The 13,933-nt window shown below is 43.3% G+C and overlaps 1 protein-coding gene across 4 annotated transcripts in view; it reads right to left on the minus strand.

Moving 5' to 3' along the window:
• LOC126088153 (low-density lipoprotein receptor-related protein 3-like) overlaps positions 1–13,933 on the minus strand; it is a 108,125-nt gene that overhangs the window by 51,641 nt on the left and 42,551 nt on the right. For all 4 annotated transcript variants that reach the window (XM_049906273.1, XM_049906272.1, XM_049906271.1 and 1 more), the window contains exon 5: positions 5,359–5,585. In XM_049906273.1, the coding sequence (XP_049762230.1) occupies positions 5,359–5,585 (227 nt within the window). The remainder of the gene's footprint in view (positions 1–5,358; positions 5,586–13,933) is intronic.

Genomic DNA, 13,933 nt, shown 5'->3' on the forward strand with positions numbered 1-13,933 from the left:
CACCGCAAACCCACGCACACGGACCCGTACTTGCACCGGGATTTGAACCACCACCCCCAACAGAAGTGGGGTGTCATCAAGACGTTAGTGGACAGAGCTAGAAATATTTGTGAACCTGATTTGCTCGATGCTGAGGTGGAACATTTCCACAATGCACTAATGAAGAACGGATATTCGTCTGCCGAAATAAAACGTGTATTGAGACAGCCACGCAGATACCATAGTGACGTACAGGTTACTGAAAATGGAAAGAATAGGGAGGATCTTGGCGAAGCAGAATATTACCTTAATTTAGAAGCCCACCACGAAGATACAGGAATATCTTAAGCCTGCCAAGGACGCTCGCAAACCATTAGAAAAAGCTAAGAGCACAAGGGCAATTGTAGAAGAGGAGAAATGGAACAATCAGCTGTTGCAGAGCATACTTTCCAGCCAGGTAACCACCATATTTGTTTCGAGGAGACGCAAGTACTAGCGGCCACAAGTGAATACTGCGAAAGGCTCTACAAGGAGGCAATCGAAATTTCCAAAAACCCTAATAATTTCAATCGAAAGGCAGAGGGCGTGAAATTAAACGGTATATGGATGCCAGTGTTGAAGAAGATGTGTACCACCCGTCCACCACTGGGTGATGGCAACGGCGATCAACGGCAGCGGACAGTGGCCAATTGCACTGACATTTTCAAAACACGTGACGTCACGTGTCGGCGAGAGAGTGTGCAGACACGGAATTTAGTGGCAGTCAGTAGCGAGCCAGTGGGTGTGTTGGACTTTCCATTGAGCTACAGACCCCCTTGAAGGTGTCCTCCGCAGACGGGGACGAAACGTTGGGAATTGACACAGAATTCATCAACCGACCACGGCATAACAACCCGATTAATTATAATGGACATGACATTTCCAGCCATGAAAGTCTACATTTTAGTACAAGTGACAGTGCTTCTAGCAGTAGTGAAAGTGAAAACGATACATTATCCAATGAAGTTTTACTGATGAAAGAAGAAGCCTTTCCTGTTGCAGAGTACAAATATGAACATGGAAACAAGGAGCAAACAAGGCAGTATGTTGGAGTGGCCAAAAATGTTAGTGCTACAGGAGTAAGTGTGAAATTCATGCGCCCACACGAGAACAGTACAAACGTATCTGTGTTTCCTAATGTCCCCGATGAAGAGACAAAAGAAAAATAGGAAATTTCGAGAATACCTCCCACACCAGTTGAGAAGAGAGGAATGTTCATTTTCCGAGAAGATGTGCTTTATACTCGAAGACAATCATTATTTAAAGTGTTTGCAACTTAATTTAGAACAATGAATAAGAAAAATTATTTTGACCTTTTAGTTAAATTGCCTAGTTTGTTTCTGTACGTTTCCAATATTTCAGTTAAGAACTGTAAAAAAATTTATTTCAATTCTTGCAAAATAAAAACTTATCTGTAATATATAAAATTCATTATATCATTCCATATCACTTATTCCCCCCCATGAACCATGGACCTTGCCGTTGGTGGGGAGGCTTGCGTGCCTCAGCGATACAGATAGCCGTACCGTAGGTACAACCACAACGGAGGGGTATCTGTTGAGAGGCCAGACAAACGTGTGGTTCCTGAAGAGGGGCAGCAGCCTTTTCAGTAGTTGCAAGGGCAACAGTCTGGATGATTGACTGATCTGGCCTTGTAACAATAACCAAAACGGCCTTGCTGTGCTGGTACTGCGAACGGCTGAAAGCAAGGGGAAACTACGGCCGTAATTTTTCCCGAGGGCATGCAGCTCTACTGTATGATTAAATGATGATGGCGTCCTCTTGGGTAAAATATTCCGGAGGTAAAATAGTCCCCCATTCGGATCTCCGAGCGGGGACTACTCAAGAGGACGTCGTTATCAGGAGAAAGAAAACTGGCACTCTACGGATCGGAGCGTGGAATGTCAGATCCCTTAATCGGGCAGGTAGGTTAGAAAATTTAAAAAGGGAAATGGATAGGTTAAAGTTAGATATAGTGGGAATTAGTGAAGTTCGGTGGTAGGAGGAACAAGACTTCTGGTCAGGTGACTACAGGGTTATAAACACAAAGTCAAATAGGGGTAATGCAGGAGTAGGTTTAATAATGAATAGGAAAATAGGAATGCGGGTAAGCTACTACAAACAGCATAGTGAACGCATTATTGTGGCCAAGATAGATACGAAGCCCACACCTACTACAGTAGTACAAGTTTATATGCCAACTAGCTCTGCAGATGACGAAGGAATTGAAGAAATGTATGATGAAATAAAAGAAATTATTCAGATAGTGAAGGGAGATGAAAATTTAATAGTCATGGGTGACTGGAATTCGAGTGTAGGAAAAGGGAGAGAAGGAAACATAGTAGGTGAATATGGATTGGGGCTAAGAAATGAAAGAGGAAGCCGCATGGTAGAATTTTGCACAGAGCACAACTTAATAATAGCTAACACTTGGTTTAAGAATCATGATAGAAGGTTGTATACATGGAAGAACCCTGGAGATACTAAAAGGTATCAGATCGATTATATAATGGTGAAACAGAGATTTAGGAACCAGGTTCTAAATTGTAAGACATTTCCAGGGGCAGATGTGGACTCTGACCACAATCTATTGCTTATGACCTGTAGATTAAAACTGAAGAAACTGCAAAAAGGTGGGAATTTAAGGAGATGGGACCTGGATAAACTGACTAAACCAGAGGTTGTACAGAGTTTCAGGGAGAGCATAAGGGAACAATTGACAGGAAGGGGGGAAAGAAATACAGTAGAAGATGAATGGGTAGCTTTGAGGGATGAAGTAGTGAAGGCAGCAGAGGACCAAGTAGGTAAAAAGACGAGGGCTAGTAGAAATTCTTGGGTAACAGAAGAAATATTGAATTTAATTGATGAAAGGAGAAAATATAAAAATGCAGTAAATGAAGCAGGCAAAATGGAATACAAACGTCTCAAAAATGAGATCGACAGGAAGTGCAAAATGGCTAAGCAGGGATGGTTAGAGGACAAATGCAAGGATGTAGAGGCTTATCTCACCAGGGGTAAGATAGATGCTGCCTACAAAATTAAAGAGACTTTTGGAGATAAGAGAACCACTTGTATGAACATCAAGAGCTCAGATGGAAACCCAGTTCTAAGCAAAGAAGGGAAAGCAGAAAGGTGGAAGGAGTATATAGAGGTTCTATACAAGGGTGATGTACTTGAGGACAATATTATGGAAATGGAAGAGGATGTAGATGAAGATGAAATGGGAGATACGATACTGCGTGAAGAGTTTGACAGAGCACTGAAAGACCTGAGTCGAAACAAGGCCCCCGGAGTAGACAACATTCCATTGGAACTACTGACTGTCTTGGGAGAGCCAGTCCTGACAAAACTCTACCATCTGGTGAGCAAGTTGTATGAAACAGGCGAAATACCCTCAGACTTCAAGAAGAATATAATAATTCCAATCCCAAAGAAATCAGGTGTTGACAGATGTGAAAATTACCGAACAATCAGTTTAATAAGCCACAGTTGCAAAATACTAACACGAATTCTTTACAGACGAATGGAAAAACTAGTAGAAGCCAACCTCGGGGAAGATCAGTTTGGATTCCGTAGAAATACTGGAACACATGAGGCAATACTGACCTTACGACTTATCTTAGAAGAAAGATTAAGGAAAGGCAAACCTACGTTTCTAGCATTTGTAGACTTAAAGAAAGCTTTTGACAACGTTGACTGGAATACTCTCTTTCAAATTCTAAAGGTGGCAGGGGTAAAATACAGGGAGCGAAAAGCTATTGACAATTTGTACAGAAACCAGATGGCAGTTATAAGTGTCGAGGGGCATGAAAGGGAAGCAGTGGTTGGGAAGGGAGTAAGACAGGGTTGTAGCCTCTCCCCGATGCTATTCAATCTGTATATTGAGCAAGCAGTAAAGGAAACAAAAGAAAAATTCGGAGTAGGTATTAAAATCCATGGAGAAGAAATAAAAACTTTGAGGTTCGCCGATGACATTGTAATTCTGTCAGAGACAGCAAAGGACTTGGAAGAACAGTTGAATGGAATGGACAGTGTCTTGAATGGATGTATAAGATGAACATCAACAAAAGCAAAACGAGGATAATGGAATGTAGCAGAATTAAGTCGGGTGATGCTGAGGGAATTAGATTAGGAAATGAGACACTTAAAGTAGTAAAGGAGTTTTGCTATTTGGGGAGCAAAAAACTGATGATGGTCGAAGTAGAGAGGATATAAAATGTAGACTGGCAATGGCAAGGAAAGCGTTTCTGAAGAAGAGAAATTTGTTAAATAGTTTGGACAAGAAGAGAAAAGAAGCTTTCGAAACGTGGTGCTACAGAAGAATGCTGAAGATTAGATGGGTAGATCACATAACTAATGAGGAAGTATTGAATAGGATTGGGGAGAAGAGAAGTTTGTGGCACAACTTGACCAGAAGAAGGGGTCAGTTGGTAGGACATGTTCTGAGGCATCAAGGGATCACCAATTTAGTATTGGAGGGCAGCGTGGAGGGTAAAAATCGTAGGGGGAGACCAAGAGATGAATACACTAAGCAGATTCAGAAGGATGTAGGTTGCAGTAGGTACTGGGAGATGAAGAAGCTTGCACAGGATAGAGTAGCATGGAGAGCTGCATCAAACCAGTCTCAGGACTGAAGACCACAACAACAAGAACATCACTTATTCGTAACAAAGGGCTACCTTAAAATGTGTAAAATGTCACCAGAATCAAATAAAAAGCATGTAGAATTTAAAAAAATGCAGTAACTGTCCGAATTCACCCTCTATATACTGTAACTTCGGACAGAGATTTAAAAAACACTTGTCTGAAATCACCCCAATCCATTGGGTGAATTCTGACACTTTATTTAACTGCATCAGATAAATATACCTACACATACACTTACTGGTTCTGGGATATTTTATTCGTTACACATATACCCTACCACTTCCATAACAGTCAATTTAATCTAACAATATATATGAAAGTTACAATCAAAATAATGACAAAACCATCCGAAATCACCCCATTTGACAGTACCCGGAAAAAGGGAAAGACACACTTTGAGAAGAGTACTGATAAACGCCAGTATATACTATCATTTAAATTTGCATGGTCGCCCTGTCTCATCATTTTAATTGTTTTCATCTGTGAAATTCAGTTGTTAAATAACACTATCAAGCATAATACAATTCAAACTTCTCACACATAGTGTTATACACTATCAAAAATCCTGTCCCTTCTTTATGATCAGCAGATGAATGAAACTTGATTAGTGCTTGTGGTTGCCACAATGAAAATTCAGTTGTTAAATAACAGTACCATGCAAAATATAATTCAAACTTCTCACACATTACGTACATGTGTTATATACGATCAAAAATCCTCTCCCTTCTTTATGAACAGCAGATGAATGAAACTTGATTACTGCTTGTGGTTGCCGCAATGTAACCATCACGGAATGTGTCAGTTTGCCACACAATTTTTGTTTTGCTCCTCCTCCTGCTCTTGGAATAGATAACCAATTGCTCACACAACATGGAGGATGTTTACAGTTAGCATCATCTTCAATGTCAAGATCTGTTACCCTGAGGAAAATAAGCAAACGCATAAATGAATGTTCAACAGTGATTTATTTTTCAGCTGTGTTATATTTAAAACATCCAGATATGTGAGAGTGGGTGAAAATAAATTTTATTTTTTTAAATTAACTAAGATTAATAAAGAAACAAAAAATATACACAAGACTGTTCTTTCAACCAGCAAACATTCTTATACTAATAATGAAGAATGCTCTGTTGAAAACCAGACCCTTTTACCACTGCTTTGTTACTGACTCTCTACCTTCCATATTAATCTTAAAATAAAACCATAATCACATGGCAATAGCTCTGGAGTTTTTGGAACAGTATTCATGGGCTTTCCCAGGAATTTCTTAATGTATGTTGATGCAGCAGAGTGGATTGTTACGTCAGAATATAGGAGAGAATTTCAGGTTTCCTGGCAATATAAACCCGTGTCTCATAAATGAGCAAACAGCGAATATAAACTGCATTACATATTCATATCTACCTGTCTTGAGATTTTTAGAGGACAAATGACAGTCACTTGACACATTTTCTCGACAAGAAGAAAGCATTCAACACTGACTGCTGCAGATTTGGCTTGGAAAAAATCCCTAGAGAGGTTTTAGAATGGGGCAAAAAGGGATTTTCCATGTAACTATTGTTGAATTGAATTTTTTGGAATCTCTTACATTCAGCTGTAGTCTTGTTCAGCAATGTAACAGATTGGCGTAAGAGTAGTGCTTTTATCTATTCTTATAACAGTTTGAATTTTCAATAAGTGGCATATGGGAAAAAGGGCTTGAATTTTTCTAATAAAAATATTGATGGATGAATACTGAAAATTAATTCCATTCCTCAGATTAACACAGTGCAAAATTAAAGTAAAAATCCGTGAGTCAACCTAGTATGGCCAATATGAAGACTGCAGAGGATGGTAGATTGCTGCTGGAGGAGAAAGAGGGAAGAATGCTTCATTGTGGGAGTCTCCTTGACGGCACAAAGTCTTTTAGACAGCGGAGTAGCCTCCCAAGAGCCAAGCCATGGTTGAGCAAAAATTGATTTGATTTGAAGCAACAAATTCACCCCTGGAGGGGTCCCAGACAATGGTGGTGGTGGTGGTAGTAGAGGGGGGGGGGGGGGGGGGTTTGTAGATGACCACCCCCTTCCCCGCCACATGATTAGCAAGTTTACTACCTGGGATACCTTCATGGCCAGGAACCCAAAGGAAATCAACCGAACAAGCAGTATCACCAAGATCAGCAAGAAGGTCATGGATGGCAAAGACCAAGGGGTGGCTGAAAAACTCAGAGCGATAGCCTGAAGGCCACTCTTTGAGTCCGTACATAATAAAACTCGGGTGAGTGACGACTGTTCTATGAAGCAGAGGTTCCGATAGGTGGCCATCACTTCCACAGCAAACACTCCACACGTGGCAGGCAGGAGATGGTGTTCAGTGCCAACAGCAGATGTGAAAGCATATCCCACATGATCAGCAGATTTAGAGCCTTCGTATAAGAAACAATGGCATCCTGAAACTCCCATAAAAGCATTCGGAACAAACAATGTAACACCACTGGAGTGATGGCATCTTTCTGACCCCAGAACAGATCCATTTGAATCCATGGCTGAGGAATTAAACTAGGGGGGATTGCTCAGGAGAGAACAGCAGATGCCAACAGCAGTGCCAACAGCAGATGTGAAAGCATATCCCACATGATCAACAGATTTAGAGCCTTCATATAAAAAACAATGGCATCCTGAAACTCCCATAAAAGCATTCGGAACAAACAATGTAACACCACTGGAGTGGAGAGAACATGGGGAAGACAACAAGGATGTGAGATGGAAGTTATGGTGAAGAGAAGTGAGACAGAAACCAAATGGTAAACCCACCTGAGGGCGGGCAGCAGGTGGGAGATGGCCCAAAGCTGTGAAAAGAATAGAACAGGAGGGGTGAGCAGGTGAAGAGTGGATAGTGATGGCATAGGAAACCATGAGCTGGGACCGCCGAATCGAAAGGGGTGAGATCCCAGTTTAGGAAACCAGGAGCTGGGACCACTGAATAGAAAGGGGAGGGATCCCAGTGTCAACCAGGGCTACTGTGAAAGGCATCAGTGGCTACATGGATACCATACGGTGAACCAGGTCCAAGCGGAGAAGCTGATTAATAAACTTGACAACCACACTCCAGAGGAGACAGAACTGAAATCCAGTGAAAGCAAAAGGTCGAACGGTGCATGCCCCAAGAGGTGTGGGCAAGGAAGTGAAGAACATTGAGTTTATGAAAACAGCCAACCTTCAGATGACAGATATAGGGTAACCAAGTAAGCTTGTTGTCAAACGAAAAACCCAAGAAACAGAACTTTGAGACCATGGTCAGACATTAGGCATTGAGGCAGAGCTCTGGATAAGAATGAAGCATAGTATGGCGACAGAAATGCATCACCCTCGACTCATGGGGAGAGAACTGAGACCCTTGCAAGAATGTTCACAAGGAAGTGTGCCGGATGGCACCCTTGAGCTGTTGTTCCACAGAAGTGATTGAGTGAGAGCTAGGCCAAACACAGAGATCATCCACATACAGGGCAGGGGTAACTAATGGTCCAGCATACACCACATATCCCTTAATAGTGATGAGAAAAACAAGGAGACTTAACACACAGCCCTCTAGAATGCTGTTTTCCTGTGACTATGGAAAGCTGAGAACAGTGCCAACCAGGACTCTTCAAAAGAGTGCTGAGACAGAAACTGGTGTATAGAAATTGGTAGGGGGCCCCAAAGATCCCACTCATGGAGCTTAAGGATGATGTGACGGCACCAAGTTGTGCTGTCGGCCTTAAGAAGATCGAAGAAAACTGCAACAAGATGGTGGTGCTGGGAAAATGCCTGCCGAATTGTGGTTTCCAATTGAAGCAGATAATCGATCGGAGACTGTCCCTCCCAGAAGCTGCAACTGGTAAGGAGATAAAAGGTTCAGAGATTCAAGGACCCAAATGAGCTGATGAGCCACCATCCATTCTAGTAACTTGCAGGGGACATTGGTCAAGCTGATTAGTTGGTAACTATTAAGGGACAATGGATCCTTTCCAAGCTTACGGAAAGGAACCACAATACTGTCTCTCCACTGAGAGAGGAAAATGCTTTGGAGCCAAATCTGGTTAACACCTGGAGGAGATATTGGCATTGTGCAGGATTAAGGTGTTGAAGCAATTGGTTATGGATGGAATTAAGCCCAGGAGCTGAATCACGGGAAGAAGAGAGGGCAAGAAGCAGGTCCCATTCAGTAGAAGGTTCATTATAGGATTCTGCCTGACAAGGGGTAAACATAAGCGGAAAGCTTCAGCCTGCTGTTTCCAGAGGAGGAAGGCAGCTGGATAGGAGGCTGACACCAATGGCATCACAAAATGTGTTGCAAGATGTTCCATGAGAACTGATGGAATGGAAGGCTGCCACTGACAACCTTGGAGTGTGCAGAGAGTAGCCACACTCACGACAAAGTAACAGAAGAACTGAATAAGGAGACAAAGAGTTCCCAACACAAGCATTTGCTCTGTTTGATTACGTAATGGGCTTTGGCACAAAGACGTCTGAAGGTAATAAGATGATCACACATAGTGGTGGCACTGGCCGTGGTACACCACGGAACTGGCCGACAGCTAACGGGATGTATCAAATGGGAAACAGCTATGCTCATAATTAAGATTATCTTGTCTGACAGATCACAGATGACCTCATCAATATAAGCTGACAAAGAAGGGGGAAACAAGACCTGGGAGGTATGTAGAGGCCTATCAGCATGATGGAAAGACCAGCAGGGTAACTGGGTCATCAGGAGGTGGGAAGGGAATGAGAGAATCAATGGTAAGTGGTCACTAACAGAGGTTATCTTGTCGCAGTCTATGTAGGGAAGGAAGAATGAGAGGGGAAGAGAGCAAAAGATCAATGGCAGATGATGATGGTTGGTTTTCAGGGTGCTCAACTGCGTGGTTATCAACGCCCTTACAAATCCCCAATCTTTACACTGTCCAATCTCGCCACTTTCACAAATGAAGATGAAAAGATGAGGACAACATAAACACCCAGTCCCCAGGCAGAGAAAATCCACAACCCGACCGGTAATTGAACCAGGAGCCCTGTGATCCAGAGGTAGAAAAACTAGCCACTAGACCATGAGGAAGATAGAGATGACTGCAGAGTACAAGTAGACTTGAATGGCAACTGCTTCCAAATGGGTATAAAGTGGGATCCATGTACTAACAATATCCATAGGAACCCAAGTGCTGACACCACTAGAAGCCCTCAAAGAGCTGATTCAGTTCCAATAGAAAGCATGGAACCCACAAAGGGTTAGTGAGTGAGTATCAGTAAAACAAGACTCCTGTAGAATGACACAAGCTACAGAGTAAAAAGCAATAAAGGACTGCAATTCTGGAAAATGACAGTAGTCTCCATTGCAGTTCCACTGAACAAGCTCAGAGTAGATATCCAAATGGAAGGCGAATAGGTATCCAAATGGAAGGCGAAAAGGCTGGAGCCAATCACACCGCCGGGTCACCATTTGTCATCAACAAGGATGGGGTGACATCCATAGATAAGAAGTCTGATTCAGGTTGCAAGGGGTGAGATGGCACCAGAGGGTAGGGCGGGGGGCAGCGACCATGTCCTGGGACTTAAGTTTCTTCTTTTTCGTCTCTTTCATAGGCTGAGGAAGGTAGGGCACAGAGGGAGAGCAGGCTTCTGCAATTTCCGGAACTGAAAGATAGCGGGCGACCTTGGAGTGCACAGACAGTGTGTCCCGTGGCCGTGTTGTGGTAGCAGGTCTCTGGCATGAGAAACGCTAATGGGAGAGGTCCCGGGAGGGAGCCCCATCACCGGCAGATGCTGAAGAAAGGCGACATTTCTTCAGCCAGGCAAGGGGATCGGCATATGGAGGAGAGAGAGGGTGAGGGAACCACAGGGGAGGAGGAGAGGATAGAGGGATGGGACTGGGTAACAAAGAGAGAGTAGGCAGAAAGGACGTAACAGAGGCAAAAGTAGAATTCATCGAAAAAGGATGAAGTCAAATTTCTGGTGAGATTTGGTGTAGGATAAATGACCCAGGGACTTAATACTCTTGTATCTTCTTTCTTATAAGCCTGGCAATCTGATGAACATGGAGAGTGACTGTCGTGACAACACACGTGGGTGGCAGAACACAGGGGCTCCTCTCATGGAGTGGGTGTCCACAGTCACCACATACAGGGTCAAGGTACTTCCGGCAGACATACTCAAAACACAAGCACTGAAAGCATCTTGTGGGTGGTGGGACTTACAGCTTCACGTCACAGCGGTAACAGATAACTTTGTCCTCCTCTGGTTGGGTATCTCCCTAAAAAGCCAGAATAAAGGCGCCGGTGTCAGTGCAAATGTCCTTACGACATTTCTGTCCTCGATGGACAAAATGAACGTCCCGTCGTTCCAGATTGGCCCAGAGTTCCTCATCAGTTAGAAGGATGAGGTCCCTATAAAAAATGACTCCCTGGACCATACTCAAAGAATAGTGAGGTGTAATGGACACCGGGACATCGGCAAGGCAATCACAAGCACGAAGAGCTGTGGACTGAGTGGCAGAAAAAGCTGTAATCAACACGGAACCTGACTGCATATTACTGAGAGACTCCACTTTGTCAAGCTTCTCTTCGATATTTTCCACAAAAAATAATGAGTTTGCAGTGGTGAACATGTCCCTGACCATCCTAATTCAGACAAGGCAGTGGGAAAAAGTTTTCCATCCCAAACCAGCAAGCCTGGCCCTCCTCCTAGGGTGTAGCCAGGGAAGGGAAGGCCACAGAGTCATAAGAAGCAGCATTCAATTACCCATTACATATAAAACAGATGGCCATAAATGGTCAGATTTTTGGAACTTGACATGTTTCATACGCAAAGCATCCACCGTGGTAACACCTACTTCGGTCAGGGTATCTTCCCATGGACGCCACCCAGCCACAGCAACGGCTGTCTGGCACAGCAGCTACTGGCCGGGGTTCCGATGCTCTGGAATGACAAGCAACCACTCCTAGATGTACATGGGAAGGCAACAGTTCAGGTATCAGAAGTGTGACGTTGTGTTGTCAGTGGGATCAGCCAGATGGATACATAACACCTACACCTTAACGAACTGGCTACACGAGGTGATGACCTAGCGGGCCAGAGTGGGGGGGCTGGCTACGGCGGGGAAGATAGAGGGGAAAGAAGGGGAGAGAGGAACTCATGCTGTAGATGCTAGGGGGAGTTCTTCCCTAAGTGGCTCACACTATGGAGAGAGAATTTAGAAGTGTAAGTCAAACCCAAAGGGGTACCACAAATACTAAAAAGAAAGGATGAAAGAGGAAAGGCAAGGGGAACAAAACCTTTAGGAGTATAGGAAACCAGGTGGATAGCCAGGTCAACGTAAGTAAGAACACCGAGAAAGAGGAAGGAGGGAGGCAGTGGGGAAGGAGGGAGGCAGTGGGGAAGGAGTGAAGATGGGGAGGGAGAGGCACGGGGAAGGAGTGAGGATGGGGAGGGAGGGGCACAGAGAAGGAAATGCACCCCGGAGAAGAAGAATGGGGTGCAGGAGCTCAGGGCCCTGTGGGTGCCAGGACGAACTCACGAAAGAACCATGAGCCCCATAGGGGGGGACAGCATGAAGCTGACTTGGGTGTGAAAGTAAAGAGATCAGATTAGACAATACAAGATTAATAAATGTGTGGCCAATCTTTCAAGACGTATTTCTCAAATATGAAAGAAGAAAATAATATATGAACATCAGACAAGTCAGGCTTTATTTTTATGTTAGAAATAATTTGCTACAACTCTTCATAATTACAAGAAACAGATATAAACAAAATGTACCAACATACCATATGAAACTCGTTGTTACATGCAATGTTCAAAACATCCTCTATCTTACATCTGGTTAAGTTGTAATTCTGAATATCACTACCAGTGTGGTACTAAAGGATGTGAAACTGTACACTATATTCCAGGGATATATAAAGTGTTTTCGGACTCGTGTTTCAATAAACTTGCAGTTCACAAAAAAGATGTTCTTTAATGACAGAGTCAACATACAATAAAAATTTCATAAAGATGGCCTTTAACCAACTATGAGTATGTGGGGGCTGTTGTGGCAAGAGCAAAGTGCATGTAATGCAATTTGGTTTTTTATTTTCTGGAACAGACCCAGTTGACAGTTCCTTGATTCCTTGGATTTTGTTATTGCTCTCTGGTTGTTGTATTTTGCATTTCTTTTGACTGTTGACGCTTAAGATGGGTAATAAGGTTTACAGTGATCCTGACACATGGTAATTATTTGGATATGACATAATGTTGATAGCCAATCTACCTATAAAGTGGTGGCCCCCCGCAAGCAACCAGAGATACACAAATAGGCATGCAGTCAACCAATATCATTGGGTCAAGCGACAACGCACACACACACATATGAAAGGGAATTAGAAGAACTCGAAGACAGATTAAGGAGCTGCAATTGACAATGGAGGAAGAGGAGAGTTCTGCAGTGAGGTCAAGTACAGCAGTTTGCAGCAGATGTGCAATGACAATCAAACTGCAAATGAAGGCGTGGACGCTGCAGTTCCTGCTGGACAAACTTGAACTTTGGTTTGCAATACCTGAGCTAGCATTTGAACAGGATGAAATAGCCAATGATCACATGAGATTTCCTGTGGCAGTGAGCGCATTAGATGCCACGGTGGCTGGTGTAGGTGTAGACATCATATTTAAACACCCAGCAGAACGGCAACATACATTCTTGAGGAAGTTGTTCGTCATCAGAATGTGTAAACTGCTACATCAACGTATATGACAGGTACTGCAGATTCAGCAATTGGGAGACAGAACACCCTCCAATTACTGGCAGCACCTATGGGCCATCGTCAAAGAAGCAGAATTACTGTACATGATTCTGCAGCAGGTATGGCTAGTGCAGCTGCTGGAGTGCAATGGAGTGCAATCAAGGCAGCAGTAGTAACCTGTAACTAACATGATGTCTACATGTTGTTGACATCAGTCTAAGTCTACGCAACCTTGGACACAAATTTGTGACGATAGTTGCAGCTGGTTCCGCACAGCAAGAGACTTCAGCAATACGAAAGAGGCAGCATGTGGATATTACTAAACAGTTACACTAAAGAGATATCTGACATGCAAAAGACACAATGTCAATGTTATTGCAAAACAAGAACAACTTACCAGGGTGAGAAACAAATAACAACAACAGAGCTGCTGGAAATATCCAATAGGGACAGATTTTTTGGCAGCACCAGCAGTTCGGGGACAGACCAACAAGATGCACAAAATCATGCCTGCACCCAAACAGCAACAGTGCC

Source organism: Schistocerca cancellata, chromosome 6, assembly GCF_023864275.1.
Source record: "Schistocerca cancellata isolate TAMUIC-IGC-003103 chromosome 6, iqSchCanc2.1, whole genome shotgun sequence".
In the NCBI taxonomy this organism is placed as follows: domain Eukaryota; kingdom Metazoa; phylum Arthropoda; class Insecta; order Orthoptera; family Acrididae; genus Schistocerca; species Schistocerca cancellata.